The following is a 14,503-nucleotide window of genomic DNA, read 5'->3' on the forward strand; positions in this document are numbered from 1 at the left end:
ACACAGCAGCGCCATCTGCTGGCTAACGAATTACTGATAATAGAATGATGATAAGTAATTACAAGTGGAATAATGCCATTTTACAGTTTTTAGAGAAAACCTGTCGCCAATTTAAAGAAAAATGTAGCCAGCAAAGAAAATACACAAATACATGCCTGTCCTGCACCACTACTACTACTCTTTGTTGCAAGTGTAAGCCTATTGAGGGATCTTCATATTCTGGTGCCACTACTATTTTTGCTGGTTGCCTGGTACCCAATTACACTCTTTGGATCCTTCCACTGGCCCGTGTCCTGTAGCGACGTAGGGATTGCAGAGAAAACCAGAGATGGCGGGGGGGGGGGGGGGGGGTGGACACCAACATCCGACACACACGGAAGTGTCAGACGCTTTACATTCACCAGTAAACACTGGATCTTCAAACACTTTTCCACTGCAAGTACCGGCTCGGCTCTACTCGGCCCTGCTTGGCCCGGTTTGCTTTTCCACTGCTGGTACCGCATGGTACGGTGTTGGAACGGTTTGGTATGGTTTGCTTTTCCACTAAAGTAGTACTAAAGTTAAGTGGGTGGGATAACAACGATTCTCTGACCAATCAGTGGCTAGTAGTGACTGCATGCAAAGGATTGTGGGATATGGTACCGGGTATGGTATCTCTTGGAACCACAATCGAGGTGGTACTGTTTTTGAGAGCCATACTGTTCGGTTCCATGCAGTGGAAAAGCGCCCCCCAAAGAACAGAGTCTGCAATACTTAAAAAAAAAAAAAAAAAATTTCCCTCCACTACAGGTTTTTTTTTTTTTAATCTACTTTTTAGTAAGAAATGTCTCCCCCCCCCCCCCCCCCAAAAAAAAAAAAAATTAACAATAATTTCCTAGGTGAATGGCATAAATGCAGATAGGAGGAGGGGCGCATCAGTTGAGTCAGCAGATTTCTCGATTACGTCACAAGCAACATGGGACCCAGCACTGACAGAAGGCAAGAGGATCTCAGCGGGACAATGCTGAATCCTCTGGGTGGGCGAGCATCTAAAATGTGCACAATGGACCACCAGGTAAGCAGAGGGGTTGAAAAAAAAAAAAAAAAAGGGGGGGGGGGCGTAGGTCTACTTTAATAGTTCTTCTTTAATAGTCTTCTGGACCGGAAGATTTTCCCCCTTAATGACCAGGCTATTTTAGCTTGTGGAATTTGGGAAGGATATCAAATTATTCTTCACAATTTCCAATGGAGAAAGAGACATCAGAATTGTCGCTGTCGTCACTTTCCGTACCTGATGACGAATTTTCCCACCAATCGCTATCGCTCAGTTCTTCAAGTAACTCCGTTTCGCTGTTTTCCAGTTCGTCTAAAAACGCTTTTGCGCAAAAAGAACGCTTTTTGGACTCCATGGTCATTCTCTATTTTCCAGGCACAAAGAACTGGAAAAGCACAGGCAGGGCACTAGAAAAGTCACCAGGTGAAATCCTGTGGTGAAATGGGATGATGCAGTGTAATCCGTTAGGATCACAGCTTTCTATCATCTCATTTGGTGTATTTATATTTTTGGATTTGCCGTCAGTTCCTTCCCCCTGCGTCGCAACACTCGCAGGGAAGGGAACCGGAAGACAAGTGACGGCATCGGAGGACAGCGGGGGAGGATGGCGGGGGTTTGCAGGGGATGTCGAGTTAACCACTTCCCGCCCGCCCTATAGGTGCTTGATGGCGGGAAAGAGGTTGCATTATCCTGACCGGACGTCATACGACGGCAGCAGGATAATGCGCTCTGCGCGCCCCCCGGGGGTGCGCAGAGCGGCAATCGGTGCTGCGGCGTGTCATTCTGACACACCGCATCTCCGATCTCGGTAAATAGCCTACTGACATAGGCTCTTTACCATGTGACCAGCTGTGTCCAATCACAGCTGGTCACATAGTACACAGGAAGAGCCGTTGATCAGCTTTCCTTAGCTTGTGCCTGACAGGCACGAGTAAAGGAGAGCCGATCTGCGGCTCTCCTGACAGGGGGAGGTTCTGCACTGGTAATCAGATCATTGATTACCAGTGCAGATCATTAGGGGGGGGGTGCCACTAGAACCACCCAGGGATGCCCACCCATGACCTCAGGGATGGCAATCAGGGCTCAGGGAGCCCGCCAGTGCCCTCCCCATCAGTGCTGCCCACCAGTGCCCATCATTGCCCACCAGTGCCGCCCATCAGTGCCACCTATCAGTGCCCACCAATGCTGCATATCAGTGCTACCTATCAGTGCCACATATCAGTGCCCATCAGTGCCGCATATTCGTGCCACCCCATCAGTGTGGCCTCATCAGTGCGGGAAAAAAAAACGTATCTATTTACAAAATTTTATAACAAACAAAAAAACTTTTTTTTTTTTTCAAACTTTTCAGTCTCTTTTTTTATTTGTTTAGCAAAAAAGAAAAAACCTTGCGGGGATCAAATACCAGAAAGCTCTGTTTGTGGGGAACAAAAATGACATAAATTTGGTTTAGGTACAGTGTTGCATGACCGCGCAATTGTCATTCAAAATGCAACAGCGCTAAAAGCTATAAATTGGCCTGGGTGGGAAGGGGGTGAAAGTGCCCTGTATTGAAGTGGTTAAAATCTAAAAACAATTCCATGTACATGTTCTTGTTACTTTTTTGGCCAAGCGTTTCAATTTGAAAAGTATCAATGTTATTTCCTTTGCAATGCTAATGTTTGTATTTGACAATTCTTGCAATAAAGCTTTTTATTGGAAAAAAAAAAAAAATCTAAAAACAACAGATTTCCATGCAAAGTAATGTACCGCTTTTACAACAGAATTCCTGACATAATCAGACCGCCAGGGAGGTTAAGGGGGAAAATCTTCTGGTCCAGAAGTGGTTAAAGAAAGAGGAAAAAAAAAAGTACATCGTGGTAAACTCTGATCTTTTCTCAGGCCATGTACAATACTGCACTTGTTTTATAATAGGAGTTCGGATTTTACAACCATTAAATAAAACTGCACAGTTTCACCTAGAAGTATTGAGTGTGATGCAGCCGGGTGTTATCCGGGCAGAATACTGGAGGTCATTTTTCTTCAGTTGTCTCTCTGCTTTGTTTCGGGAAATTCTTGGCCCATCATTTCCCAAATTAGAATTTAGCTGTCATTGTCAACCCCCTGTATGCACAGCATGGGGGAATTGTATTGATTGATAAGGAGGAGGACAGTTATAACCTATAACAGAGAGTAATATGGGTGCCCCCCCCACCCAACACACAATGGGTCAGGTGTGCAATGGAACTGTGGGAAGGGCAGTAAGACAATAGCCCATGCATGGCATGTGGAAGGTTTCTGTTTGTTTCCCGGATTACGGTCATCTCATTTCCCGGTTAGAATTCCCACTTCCTCCCACCTTGCAGTTTCATTGCATTCTCCAAACATCATCAGAGAGCTGCGGGAATGGATGTGTTCCCGCACCTCTTACAGATGTTTTTTGTAATTGTGCACAGTAAAAATAAGTTGCCTCTAATGGAGTGTACCCCATTTCTGGCTGCTGCAGAATTTGCTGTATGGCTCCTTTCACACTTGTGCAACGGCGATTTTGCAGCGATTTTGACCAGGCTTAACCACTTTACCACCGGAGGATTTTGCTGTCTTCCGTCCAGGCCACTTTTTGCGATTCGGCGCTGTGCGAATTTAAATGACAATTGCGCGGTCGTGCGACGCCGTACCCAAACAAAATTTACGTCCTTTTTTTCCCACAAACAGAGCTTTCTTTTGGTGGCATTTGATCACCTTTACTTTTTGCGCTATAAACAAGAAAAGAGCGTTTATCTTGAAAAAATAACAATATTTTTAACATTTTTTTATATGAAATTACCCCCCCCCCCCAAAAAATATGTAAAAATCAAAGTTTTTTTAAATTTTTGGCCAATTTGTTTTCTGCTACATATGTCTGGTAAAAAAAAAAAAAAAAATCACAATAAGCGTATTTTGATTGGTTTGCGCAAAAGTTATTGCGTTTACTAACTAAGGAAAATATTTCTGTCATTTTTGGTGTTTTTTTTTAACGAGTAATGGTGGCGATCTGCGATTTTTTTGCGGGACTGCGACATTGCGGCGGACAGATCGGACCCTTGACTGACATTTTTGACACTTTTGGGGGTACCAGTGACATTACTGCAGTAATCAGTGCTATATATATGCACTGTTACTGTAAAAATGACACTGGCAGGGAAGAGGTTAATTTTATTGGAGAGGGAGGGGTTAATGTATGCCTGGTGCTTACTGATGTGTGGGGGGAGGTGACTGAGTCAGGGACAGATTGCAGGTTCAGCTATGCTGAACACTCCGATCTGTCACTCCCTGTCACTTAGGAGATCCGCCCGCTCTGTTTACACAAGTGGGCGGATCTCCAGACTCGATTCCCCGACGATCGGGGAAGAGCAGCGGCATTCGCCGCCGCTCCTCCCCTAGCCCGACTCCCGCTGTGACTGAAAACAGCGGGAGCGCTCCTCCGGCGGCGCGCGAACGCCGCCTACAGGGGGAGGAGTCCAGCGACGTAGGTCTACGTCGCTGGACGATAACGAGCCACTGTGCCGCAGTAGAGGCGCAGTGAGCGGACGTAAAGTGGTTAAAGCAATGCCTATGTCTTTGGACCTCAAAAAGCATTAAAAATCGGGCCAAAGTAGTGCAAGGACTACTTTGAAGTTGCTGCAACTTTAGGTTGCGCATATATGAATGGGTATCATTGGAAAACATCGCAAACGACATGTTGCGCAACTCTGATGTCCAAAGTTGCACGGCAAGTTGCACAAGTGTGAAAGGGGCCTAAGTGCCGGTTCACACTATTGCAATGCGGGAACACTGCGAATATACTGCGTGTTCCCGCATTGCATCCGCAGCACAGGCAGTTCACACTATGCTGGGGGGTGTCAATTAAAAGCTAACGACACCCCCAGATCAGATCGCATATCGCAGTGCGATCTGACAGCTCACACAGGAATCGGATCGCACCGGTGTGAACCACCATGCAATCCGATTCTGCTGCGGACCAAAAAAAGGGTCCTGTGCGAGTTTCACTGTGATGGCGGTGCAACTTCAGCCATACAAACTGTATGGCTGAATTCGCTCCGTACAGACATCGCATGCGATTTTAGGAGCAGTGCGCTCCGATGCGATGTCTGATCGCAATAGTGTGAACCGGCACTAACTCCTATTCAGCTCACATGCCCTTATCTGTGCCCAACATCTGCGTGGAGACCTGTAGTACAGATATCAAAGAAGGTCGCTTGTTCGGCAACCCTATATAAAAAGCTTTACATTCTTTTTCACTGAATCAAGGTGTTCTGTGATTGGAGGGGAGATAGTGACATTCGTTTGCACCTCCTCCAATCATAGAACACCTTGCATTCAGAGAAAAGAATGCAAGGGTTTTATAAATGGTGGGAAGAGGGGGGATTGGGACAGTCATTGGCACCTCTTCTATTTAGAGAATGGCTTGAATTCAGTGAAAAAGAATGTAAAGCTTTTTATATAGGGTGGCTTTGCCGAACAAGTGACCTTCTTTGATATCTGTACTACAGGTCTCCATTCAGATGTTGGGCACAGATAAGCAATAAGAGTTATGCCTCTTTCACACTTGTGCAACTTGTCATGCAATTTTGGACATCAAAGTTGCACGACATGTCGTTCGCCATGTTTTCCAATGATACCCATTCATATATGTGATTACTTCACAAGCCACGCCCCCTGACAGTTAGAATCACGCCCCCAGGGACACATTTAACCCCTTGATCACCCATAATGTTATCCCCCGCCCCTGTTAATGTAATTTTTACAGTAACAGTGCATATTTTTAGCACTGATTACTGTAGTAATGTCACTGGTCCCCCCAAAAGTGTCAAAAATGTCAGTCAGGGGTCCAATCTGTCTGCTGCACTCCCACAAAAGAAAATTGCAGATTGCCGACATTACTAGTAAAAAAAAATAAATAAAAATAAAAAACCACAATAAAAATAAATCATAAAAGACATAAATCTTTCCCGTAGTTGGTAAACGCAATAACTTTTGTGCAAACCAATCAAAATACACTTATAGCGATTTTTTTTTTTTTTAACCAAAAATATGCAGCAGAAAACAAATTGGCCTAAAATGTTAAAACATTTTGATTTTCACATTTTTTTTTTTAGGGAATTTCATATAAAAGAATGTGAAAAATATTGTTATTGTCGCTCTTATTTTGTTTATAGCACAAAAAAAAAAAAAAAAAAAAAAAAAAAAAAAAAAAAAAAAAAAAAAAATCGCACAGGTGATCAAATACCACCAAAAGAAAGCTCTGTTTATGGGGGGGGGGGGAAAGGACATCAATTTTATTTAGGAACAGCATTGCAGGACCGCGCAATGGTCCGTTACAGTCACACAGTGCCGAATTGCAAAATAGGGCCTGGTCATTGAGCAGCCCAATCCTGCGGGCTGAAGTGGTTAAACATGCATAAAAACGTGCCAAAGTCAATCATAAAAACGTGCTAAAAAAAGTGGTTAAAGTTGCAGCAACTTCAAAGTAGTCCCTGCACTACTTTGGCCCGATTTTAATGCTTTTTGGAGGTCCAAAGCAAAGACATAGGCATTGCTTTAAGCCCAGTCAAAAATGACATCAAAATCACGGTAAAATTGCGGCAAAATTGCGGTTCCTTTAGTTCCGAATTATTCAGATACATTTTTTGTTATAAAGATATAAAAAAAATAAAGTTTGGCACTCACCTCCGTGTAATAATCTCATGAGCCAGACATGCTGGAGCGAAGCTCGCCCTATTGGTAAAGAGAGATAAAAAGTCACGAGTCACAGAGAACATTCGATCTATAATTGCAGCCCTTGCAGGACATGAGCAGCTCAATACACACCCAACATCCTTCAGAGTGTTCCTCAGCTCCCGACCCAAATTTTGGATATAATTCCATTGGTTCTCCTGCACTGGCTGCCCACTCAGATGTACATTGTCCACCGTCAGCTGAGCCTCATCAAACAACCACTGGACCACAAACACCGGACCTGCCATGGAGAAAAAGGGAGAGTGATGAGTGTTCTCCATAGATAACAGCCGACCGAAATCTCCAGTTGAGAAGGCGTTTAGAGTACATATAAAAACTAATTTTTGGATAGCGTAAAGGAAGGTCAAAACTGCGGTCTATATTTATTTTATTTTGCTTCAGGCATGCCATACATTTCAAATGATGCGTTGATCGATAAACGAAAGCGGCGCTAGCGTACAGTATGTGAGTGTACCATCAATGCGATTCAAAAATCGTACTTCCATACACTATTTTTTGTGCCAGTATGGGAAGTGATGCAATGTTGTTTTGACCTTTTAACCACACCTCTACTGGACACGCACCCCCCAACCACACCTCTACTGGACACACTCCCCCCAACCACACCTCTACTGGACACGCACCCCCCAACCACACCTCTACTGGACACGCTCCCCCCAACCACACCTCTACTGGACACGCCCCCCCCAACCACACCTCTACTGGACACGCACCCCCCAACCACACCTCTACTGGACACACTCCCCCCAACCACACCTCTACTGGACACGCTCCCCCCAACCACACCTCTACTGGACACGCTCCCCCCCCAACCACACCTCTACTGGACACACTCCCCCCAACCACACCTCTACTGCACACGCACCCCCCAACCACACCTCTACTGGACACACTCCCCCCAACCACACCTCTACTGGACACGCTCCCCCCAACCACACCTCTACTGGACACGCTCCCCCCCAACCACACCTCTACTGGACACGCTCCCCCCAACCACACCTCTACTGGACACGCTCCCCCCAACCACACCTCTACTGGACACACTCCCCCCCAACCACACCTCTACTGCACACGCACCCCCCAACCACACCTCTACTGGACACGCGCACCCCAACCACACCTCTACTGGACACACTTCCCCCAACCACACCTCTACTGCACACGCACCCCCCAACCACACCTCTACTGGACACGCTCCCCCCCAACCACACCTCTACTGGACACGCCCCCCCCAACCACACCTCTACTGGACACGCTCCCCCCAACCACACCTCTACTGGACACACTCCCCCCCAACCACACCTCTACTGGACACGCTCCCCCCACCACACCTCTACTGGACACGCTCCCCCCACCACACCTCTACTGGACACGCTCCCCCCACCACACCTCTACTGGACACGCGCACCCCAACCACACCTTTACTGGACACGCTCCCCCCCAACCACACCTCTACTGGACACGCTCCCCCCCAACCACACCTCTACTGGACACGCACCCCCCAACCACACCTCTACTGGACACGCACCCCCCAACCACACCTCTACTGGACACGCCCCCCCCAACCACACCTCTACTGGACACGCACCCCCCAACCACACCTCTACTGGACACGCCCCCCCAACCACACCTCTACTGGACACGCACCCCCCCAACCACACCTCTACTGGACACGCCCCCCCCCCAACCACACCTCTACTGGACACCCCCCAACCACACCTCTACTGGACACACCCCCTACTGTACTGTGTTTTGTTAGGTGAAAATCATACAACTCCCCCATTAATAATATGAAATTTGGCCAACTTTCACAAAAAAAAAACCAACATGTTGGGTAAATTTTGGCTGTAGTACAAAAATCACGTGTCGCACATACCACACTAACGATACGAAAAACTATCGATTTTACGGTCAATTTGGATTTCCGTTTGAAATTCTCATTGTGTATGGCCTGCCTTAGTGTCTCATTAAAGTGGAACTAAACCAAATTGATTTAACAGATTCCCAAAACCGTTACATCCCAGGCATGCCATAAAAAATAACTGTCACCATTGCTTGTGCTCTCAACTCAACTTTTAACCTCTTAAGGACTGGTAGGTTTTTACCACGTAATGACCAGGCCATTTTTTGCAATTCAAAACGGACAATTGCGCGGTATTGCAATGCTGTACCCAAATAAAATTGATGTCCATTTTTCTTTACAAATAGTGCTATTTTTTTTGGTGATATTTGATCACCTCTGCAATTTTTATTTTTTTGCGCTATAAACCAAAAGAAGAGAGACAATTCTGAAAAAAAATAAAATAAAAAAAATTATATTATATTATATATATATATATATATATATATATATATATATATATATATATATACATACATACATATACATACATATACATATACACACACACACACACACGCTTTTGAATACTTTCGCAAGGCACTGTACCTAGATACACACGTTTTTTGTTTTTTAATTGTAAAAATCGCAGATCGCAGCCATTCCTAGTAAAAATAAATAAAATAAAAAAAATGAATGATTATATAATTTTTTTTAACTTTCTGCTATATAAAGTGCCCAATAAAAAATGATATAGTGATTGGACACAGCCGGTCGGTCACATGGGTAAATGAGGAAGTGCCGTTTATCGGCTCTCCTCGCCTCACACTGTCAGAGTGTGTGGCGAGGAGAGTCGATCAGCGGCTCCTCCTCAAAGGGGAACCTAGAAAAGGTAATCAGTGCCCCGATTACAAAACATCTCAAAAACAGTGCCCACAGTTTCCCACCATCAGTGCCCACAGTGTCCACAATCAGTGTTCATAGTGTTGCCAGTCAGTGCCTGCTCATCTGTGCTGCCCGTCAGTGCCCATCAGTGTCACCCGTCAGTGCCCATCAGTGCCACCTATCAGTGCGGCATATTAGTACCTCCTCGTCAGTGCCCAGAAGTGCCACCTCATCAGTGCAGCCTATCAGTGTCCATCAATGCCACCTCATCAGTGCCCATCAGTGAAGGAGAAAAATTTCTTATTTTCAAAATTTATTCAGAGAAAATAAGAAAAACTTTTTTTCAAAATTTTCTGTCTTTTTTCTTTTTTTTTTGTAAGAAATAAAAAAAACCCAGCGGTGATAAATACCACCAAAATAAAGCTCTATTTGTGTGAAAAAAAATTATAAAAATGTCATATGGGTACAGTGTAGCATGACCGCGCAATTGTCATTCAAAGTGTGACAGCGCTGAAAGCTGAAAATTGGCCTGGGCAGGAAGGGGGTGAAAGTGCCCAGTACTGAGGCAGTTAAATATATTTCTGCCTTATCTGCTGAACTACAGAGCTCTGCCTACCCCCCCCCCCCCACCACCACCTCTCTCTACACGCAGGCTGTGGGCAAGCTCTTGGGAATCAAGGCAGAAGAGAAAGAGCTCTTGGGAGATGTAGTTCTGGGGGTTTGCCTACATCATTAGGAACGAAGACCCAGTACAAGAATTTTATCACAAAGTGTCACAAAGTAATACAATTGCTCCTTTGTATAAGAAAAAAAATAAAAATAAGGAGGGGTGGGACTTGTGCTGGGAAGGGGTTGGGGGGTGCATTGGTATATTGTGGTAATGCATGGGCACATCATTTAGCAATCTCAATCCTGCTACTTAGCAAGGCTGAATTTTGGAAATTCGTCCGAGTTCATAGCACAATTGCCCCTCCCATGAGCATCTTTTGCTTGTTAGAAATTGAGCAACCCATTTGTTTTTCTTGGTTGGTATTCTTCAAATAGACTAATAAAAGAATCCGGATGGGCACCTCGTATATCTGTTCTATTTTAAAACACTTTTATATGTAGGTAATAAACACGTGAGCGCCTTCCTCCTTGTCACATAAAAGAGATATATTTAACAGCACCGGAGTTCAAAGACAGACAAAAATATACATCACACATGACTTTGGTACAGATGTCCAGCAGCTGGACCCCATATAATTGCTGCTCCGTCTGAACCTGAATGTGCATCTGTAGCCCAGTCCAAGGCTGCCACCACAGGCACCCAATCAATCAGGCCCCTCCCCCGCCAATCAATCACTAAGAAATCAAAGAGACTAAAAAGAATACATGAATAACCGCAAAACCCAACGACCTGACTTAACCTATCCGCAAAGGCTGGTTACAATATTTTTTCACCCTTAACCACTTCTGGACTGGAAGGATTTCCCCCCTTAATGACCAGGCCATATTTTGCACTGCATTATTTAACGGACAATTGCGCGGTCGTGCGACGCTTTACCCAAATAAAATTGATGTCCTTTTTTTTTTTCCACAAAAAGAGCTTTCTTTTGGTGGTATTTGATCACCTGTGCCATTTTTATTTTTTGCGCTATAAACAAAAAAAGAGCGACGATTCTGAAAAAAAAAAAAAAAAAAAAATAACTATTTTTCACATTCTGCTATACAACATTTCTCCAAAAAAAAAAAAAAAAAAAAAAAAAAAATTTAAAAAATCTTTTTTTTAACATTTTAGGCCAATATGTTTTTGGTAAAAATTTTATATATATATATATATATATATATATATATATATATATATACATACATACATACACACATATTTATTAATCGCAATAAGCGTATTTTCATTGGTTTGCGCAAAAGTTATCGCGTCCACTACCTAGGGGAAAGATTTATGTCATTTTTATTTATTTATTTTTTTTTACTAGTAATGGCGGTGATCTGCGATTTTTTTGCTGGACTGCGACATTGTGGAGGACAGATCGGACCCCTAACTGACATTTTTGACACTTTTGGGGGGACCAGTGACATTACTACAGTAATCAGTGCTAAAAATATGCACTGTTACTGTACTAATGACACTGGCAGGGAAGGGGTTAGCATTGTGGGTGATCAAGGGGTTAAATGTGAGCCTAGCGGAGTGATTCTAACTGTAGGGGGGGCGTGGTTTGTGGAACGACCATAGAGATTATCTGCGCTGGCGAGGCTGCATCTATGGGCGCTGGCGAGGCTGCATCTATGGGCGCTGGCGAGGCTGCATCTATGGGCGCTGGCGAGGCTGCATCTATGGGCACTGGAGAAGCTGCATCTATGGGCACTGGCGCTGGCAAGGCTGCAATTATGGGCACTGGCACTGGTGAGGCTGCATGTATGGGCACTGGCGAGGCTGCATGTATGGGCACTGGCGAGGCTGCATGTATGGGCACTGGCGAGGCTGCATGTATGGGCACTGGCGAGGCTGCATGTATGGGCACTGCACTGGCGATGCTGCATTTAAGGACACTGTGCTGATGAGGCTGCATTCGTTGGCACTGGTTAGACTACATTTAATTTAAAAAAAATGTTCTGAATTCAAAGCTGTTTATTTTAAATTTCTTGAAATTTCTGCCCTAAAATTTAGGTGTGTGTTATACGCCGGCGCGTGTTATACGCCGATAAATACGGTAGATTTCTCATCAATTAGCATTACGTACTTCTTAGGGTCGGGTAGATCTTATAGCCAAAGAAGCAGTTCCATTCTTCATCTTTAAACTGCTGCCTGCACCTCTCCGGGACGACTCCATTCCAATACCTACAAGACGATTTTGTTTTAAAGCAAAGCAAACACATATGAAGCAAGATTACCCACCAATATTAATTGAAAAAAGGTCATGAAGAAAAGGAAAGAGGAAAAGTGGTTGTAGTCCAAACAAATGCAGCCACCACATCCAAGGACTGGCACCTGACACTGAAATTTATGGGTTTTTTTTTTGCTTTCTCGCCATAACCCTTGAAAAGAAAAATTAAAACAGAGGTTCCCTAATAACCAGAAAGTGATTAAACTTACAAACCTTTATTAAAAATATGTGATGTCCCTTAATGTAGAAGTTCAGACAAAACCTAACTAATGCTAAACCTGCTCTCTGTCACATTCTAAATTCAATCTATCCAGCCCTGTAAAGCAAAAATCGCTGTACTTGCCTATTTTGCAGCCGATCCGGTCCGGTTTCAGCATCAGTGGTCAACGGCGGCTTCAGCATGGAGGCGGGTGCAGGAGAGGCAGCCGACAACAGAAGCCCCATAGTAAGTCTTTGAGTAATGTCACTTCCCATTCATTTCACAGTCATTGTCGGTCCTCTCCTGCACTGAGCTTCCGTCGCTGGAGACCGGACTGAATCAGTTGCAGAACAGGCAAGTCCTGCAGTTTTTGCTTTAAAGGGTTAGATAGAAGAGGGTTAGAATGTGGCAGAGAGTAGGTTTAGCGTTAGTTGGACTTACACTTTAAAATTAGTGGTAAGTTTAGAAGTGACCCCTTACATTGGGGGAAGTTTGCCCCCTTACAATGGGGGTCAGGTGTAATTGGAATATCCAATCACCATTGTTCAAAAAACCCTTGGCAACCTCAGGAGGAACTCTTTTGTTCCACAGAACCCCGGTTGAGGAAGGCTGGGCTAGGGCCTTCTACTACATAGTTGTTGATCGATCAAAAACTGACATTGTGTGAACTTTATACTTGGCTTGTGCTACGGCTGTTTGGTTTTACCTTATTCCTCGCTGGATGGCCTCTGTAGGGGCACAAGTGATGATATCCGTGCAGTCCGTCCTCTTGTATTGCTGGTTATCAAGGAACCATCCAGAGTCTGAGAGGCCTCGAACCTGGATCCCAGGATAGCCCAGTTCCTCCAACTGCTCTGCCACCAGGTCCACATTTAGAAGGACCCCGGTTCCACCAGCACTAGAACAAGAGCAGACAGATATACACGATCACGGTCATTATTAATGGCATACTACCCAGCCATGGTATAACGAAAGCAGACTAACCATGCCCATATTTGATCCAGACTATACCTACTTGTAAAAGCCATACCAATGTTCCCTTTATGCTGTGCGCATGCGCGGACGCGCAGTCTAATTGAAGGTCCCGCGCAGCACAAATTCAGACCGCGCAGCCGCAGATGACGTGAAGGTAACCAGGCCGCGGACCGGTACCGGTCCGTGGATGAAACGGTACCTGGCCGCCCGAGGAACTTTACATTATTTTACTGTGGCGGCCGGGGAGCAGAGCAGTGCGCCCCGAGCCCGCCCATTGTGTGACAATAGTGAATGAAAATTCACTATTGTCACACGGATCCTCCTCCTGGCCAATCAGGGAGCGGGTCCTCCCGCTTCCTGATTGGCGGAAAGGCAAACCCCATGCCATTGGCCGAGGAGGAGGCGGGAGGACTGAGGAGACGCGGGGACTGAAGAGAAGCTGTCGTGAGGTAAGTGCATGGGTCTCGCGGGGGGAACGCTGGCATCTCTGCATTGATTGGGGGCAATGCTGTGGGCACTCTGCATTGATTGTAGGCACTCTGCATTGATTGGTGGCAATGCTGTGGGCACTCTGCATTGATTGGTGGCAATGCTGTGGGCACTCTGCATTGATTGGTGGCAATGCTGTGGGCACTCTGCATTGATTGGGGGCAATGCTGTGGGCACTCTGCATTGATTGGGGGCAATATAAGATTTTTGATGAAATTGCTCAGTCTAAAGGTTTGCGCTCAGAAATTTTTTTATTTGCTCAGCACAGTAAAAAAATTAGAGGGAACATTGAGCCATACCCGTCCCTTTTGGAGATTTTATAAAACGCAAGTCCCCCTGCCTATAACTGGACAATGAAGAAGCAGAAGCACACTGATAAGCGGATCCCTATGCTCTCCTCTCCTGTAGGCTTGTTCACAGTGTAATGCCTAGTTCACACT

General features: G+C 45.1%; 1 protein-coding gene across 1 annotated transcript in view; it reads right to left on the minus strand.

Moving 5' to 3' along the window:
* Window positions 1-14,503, minus strand: part of NOTUM (notum, palmitoleoyl-protein carboxylesterase) — a gene marked incomplete at its 3' end in the record, with an annotated part of 86,683 nt that overhangs the window by 8,917 nt on the left and 63,263 nt on the right. The window contains exons 8-11 of the mRNA XM_082271495.1: window positions 13,306-13,497; window positions 12,257-12,354; window positions 6,863-7,010; window positions 6,722-6,769 (exon numbers count right to left, since the gene is read on the minus strand). Of these exons, the coding sequence (XP_082127621.1) occupies window positions 6,722-6,769; window positions 6,863-7,010; window positions 12,257-12,354; window positions 13,306-13,497 (486 nt within the window). The remainder of the gene's footprint in view (window positions 1-6,721; window positions 6,770-6,862; window positions 7,011-12,256; window positions 12,355-13,305; window positions 13,498-14,503) is intronic.

This window comes from Pelophylax lessonae (assembly GCF_965119305.1).
Source record: "Pelophylax lessonae genome assembly, chromosome: 11".
Lineage (NCBI taxonomy): Eukaryota > Metazoa > Chordata > Amphibia > Anura > Ranidae > Pelophylax > Pelophylax lessonae.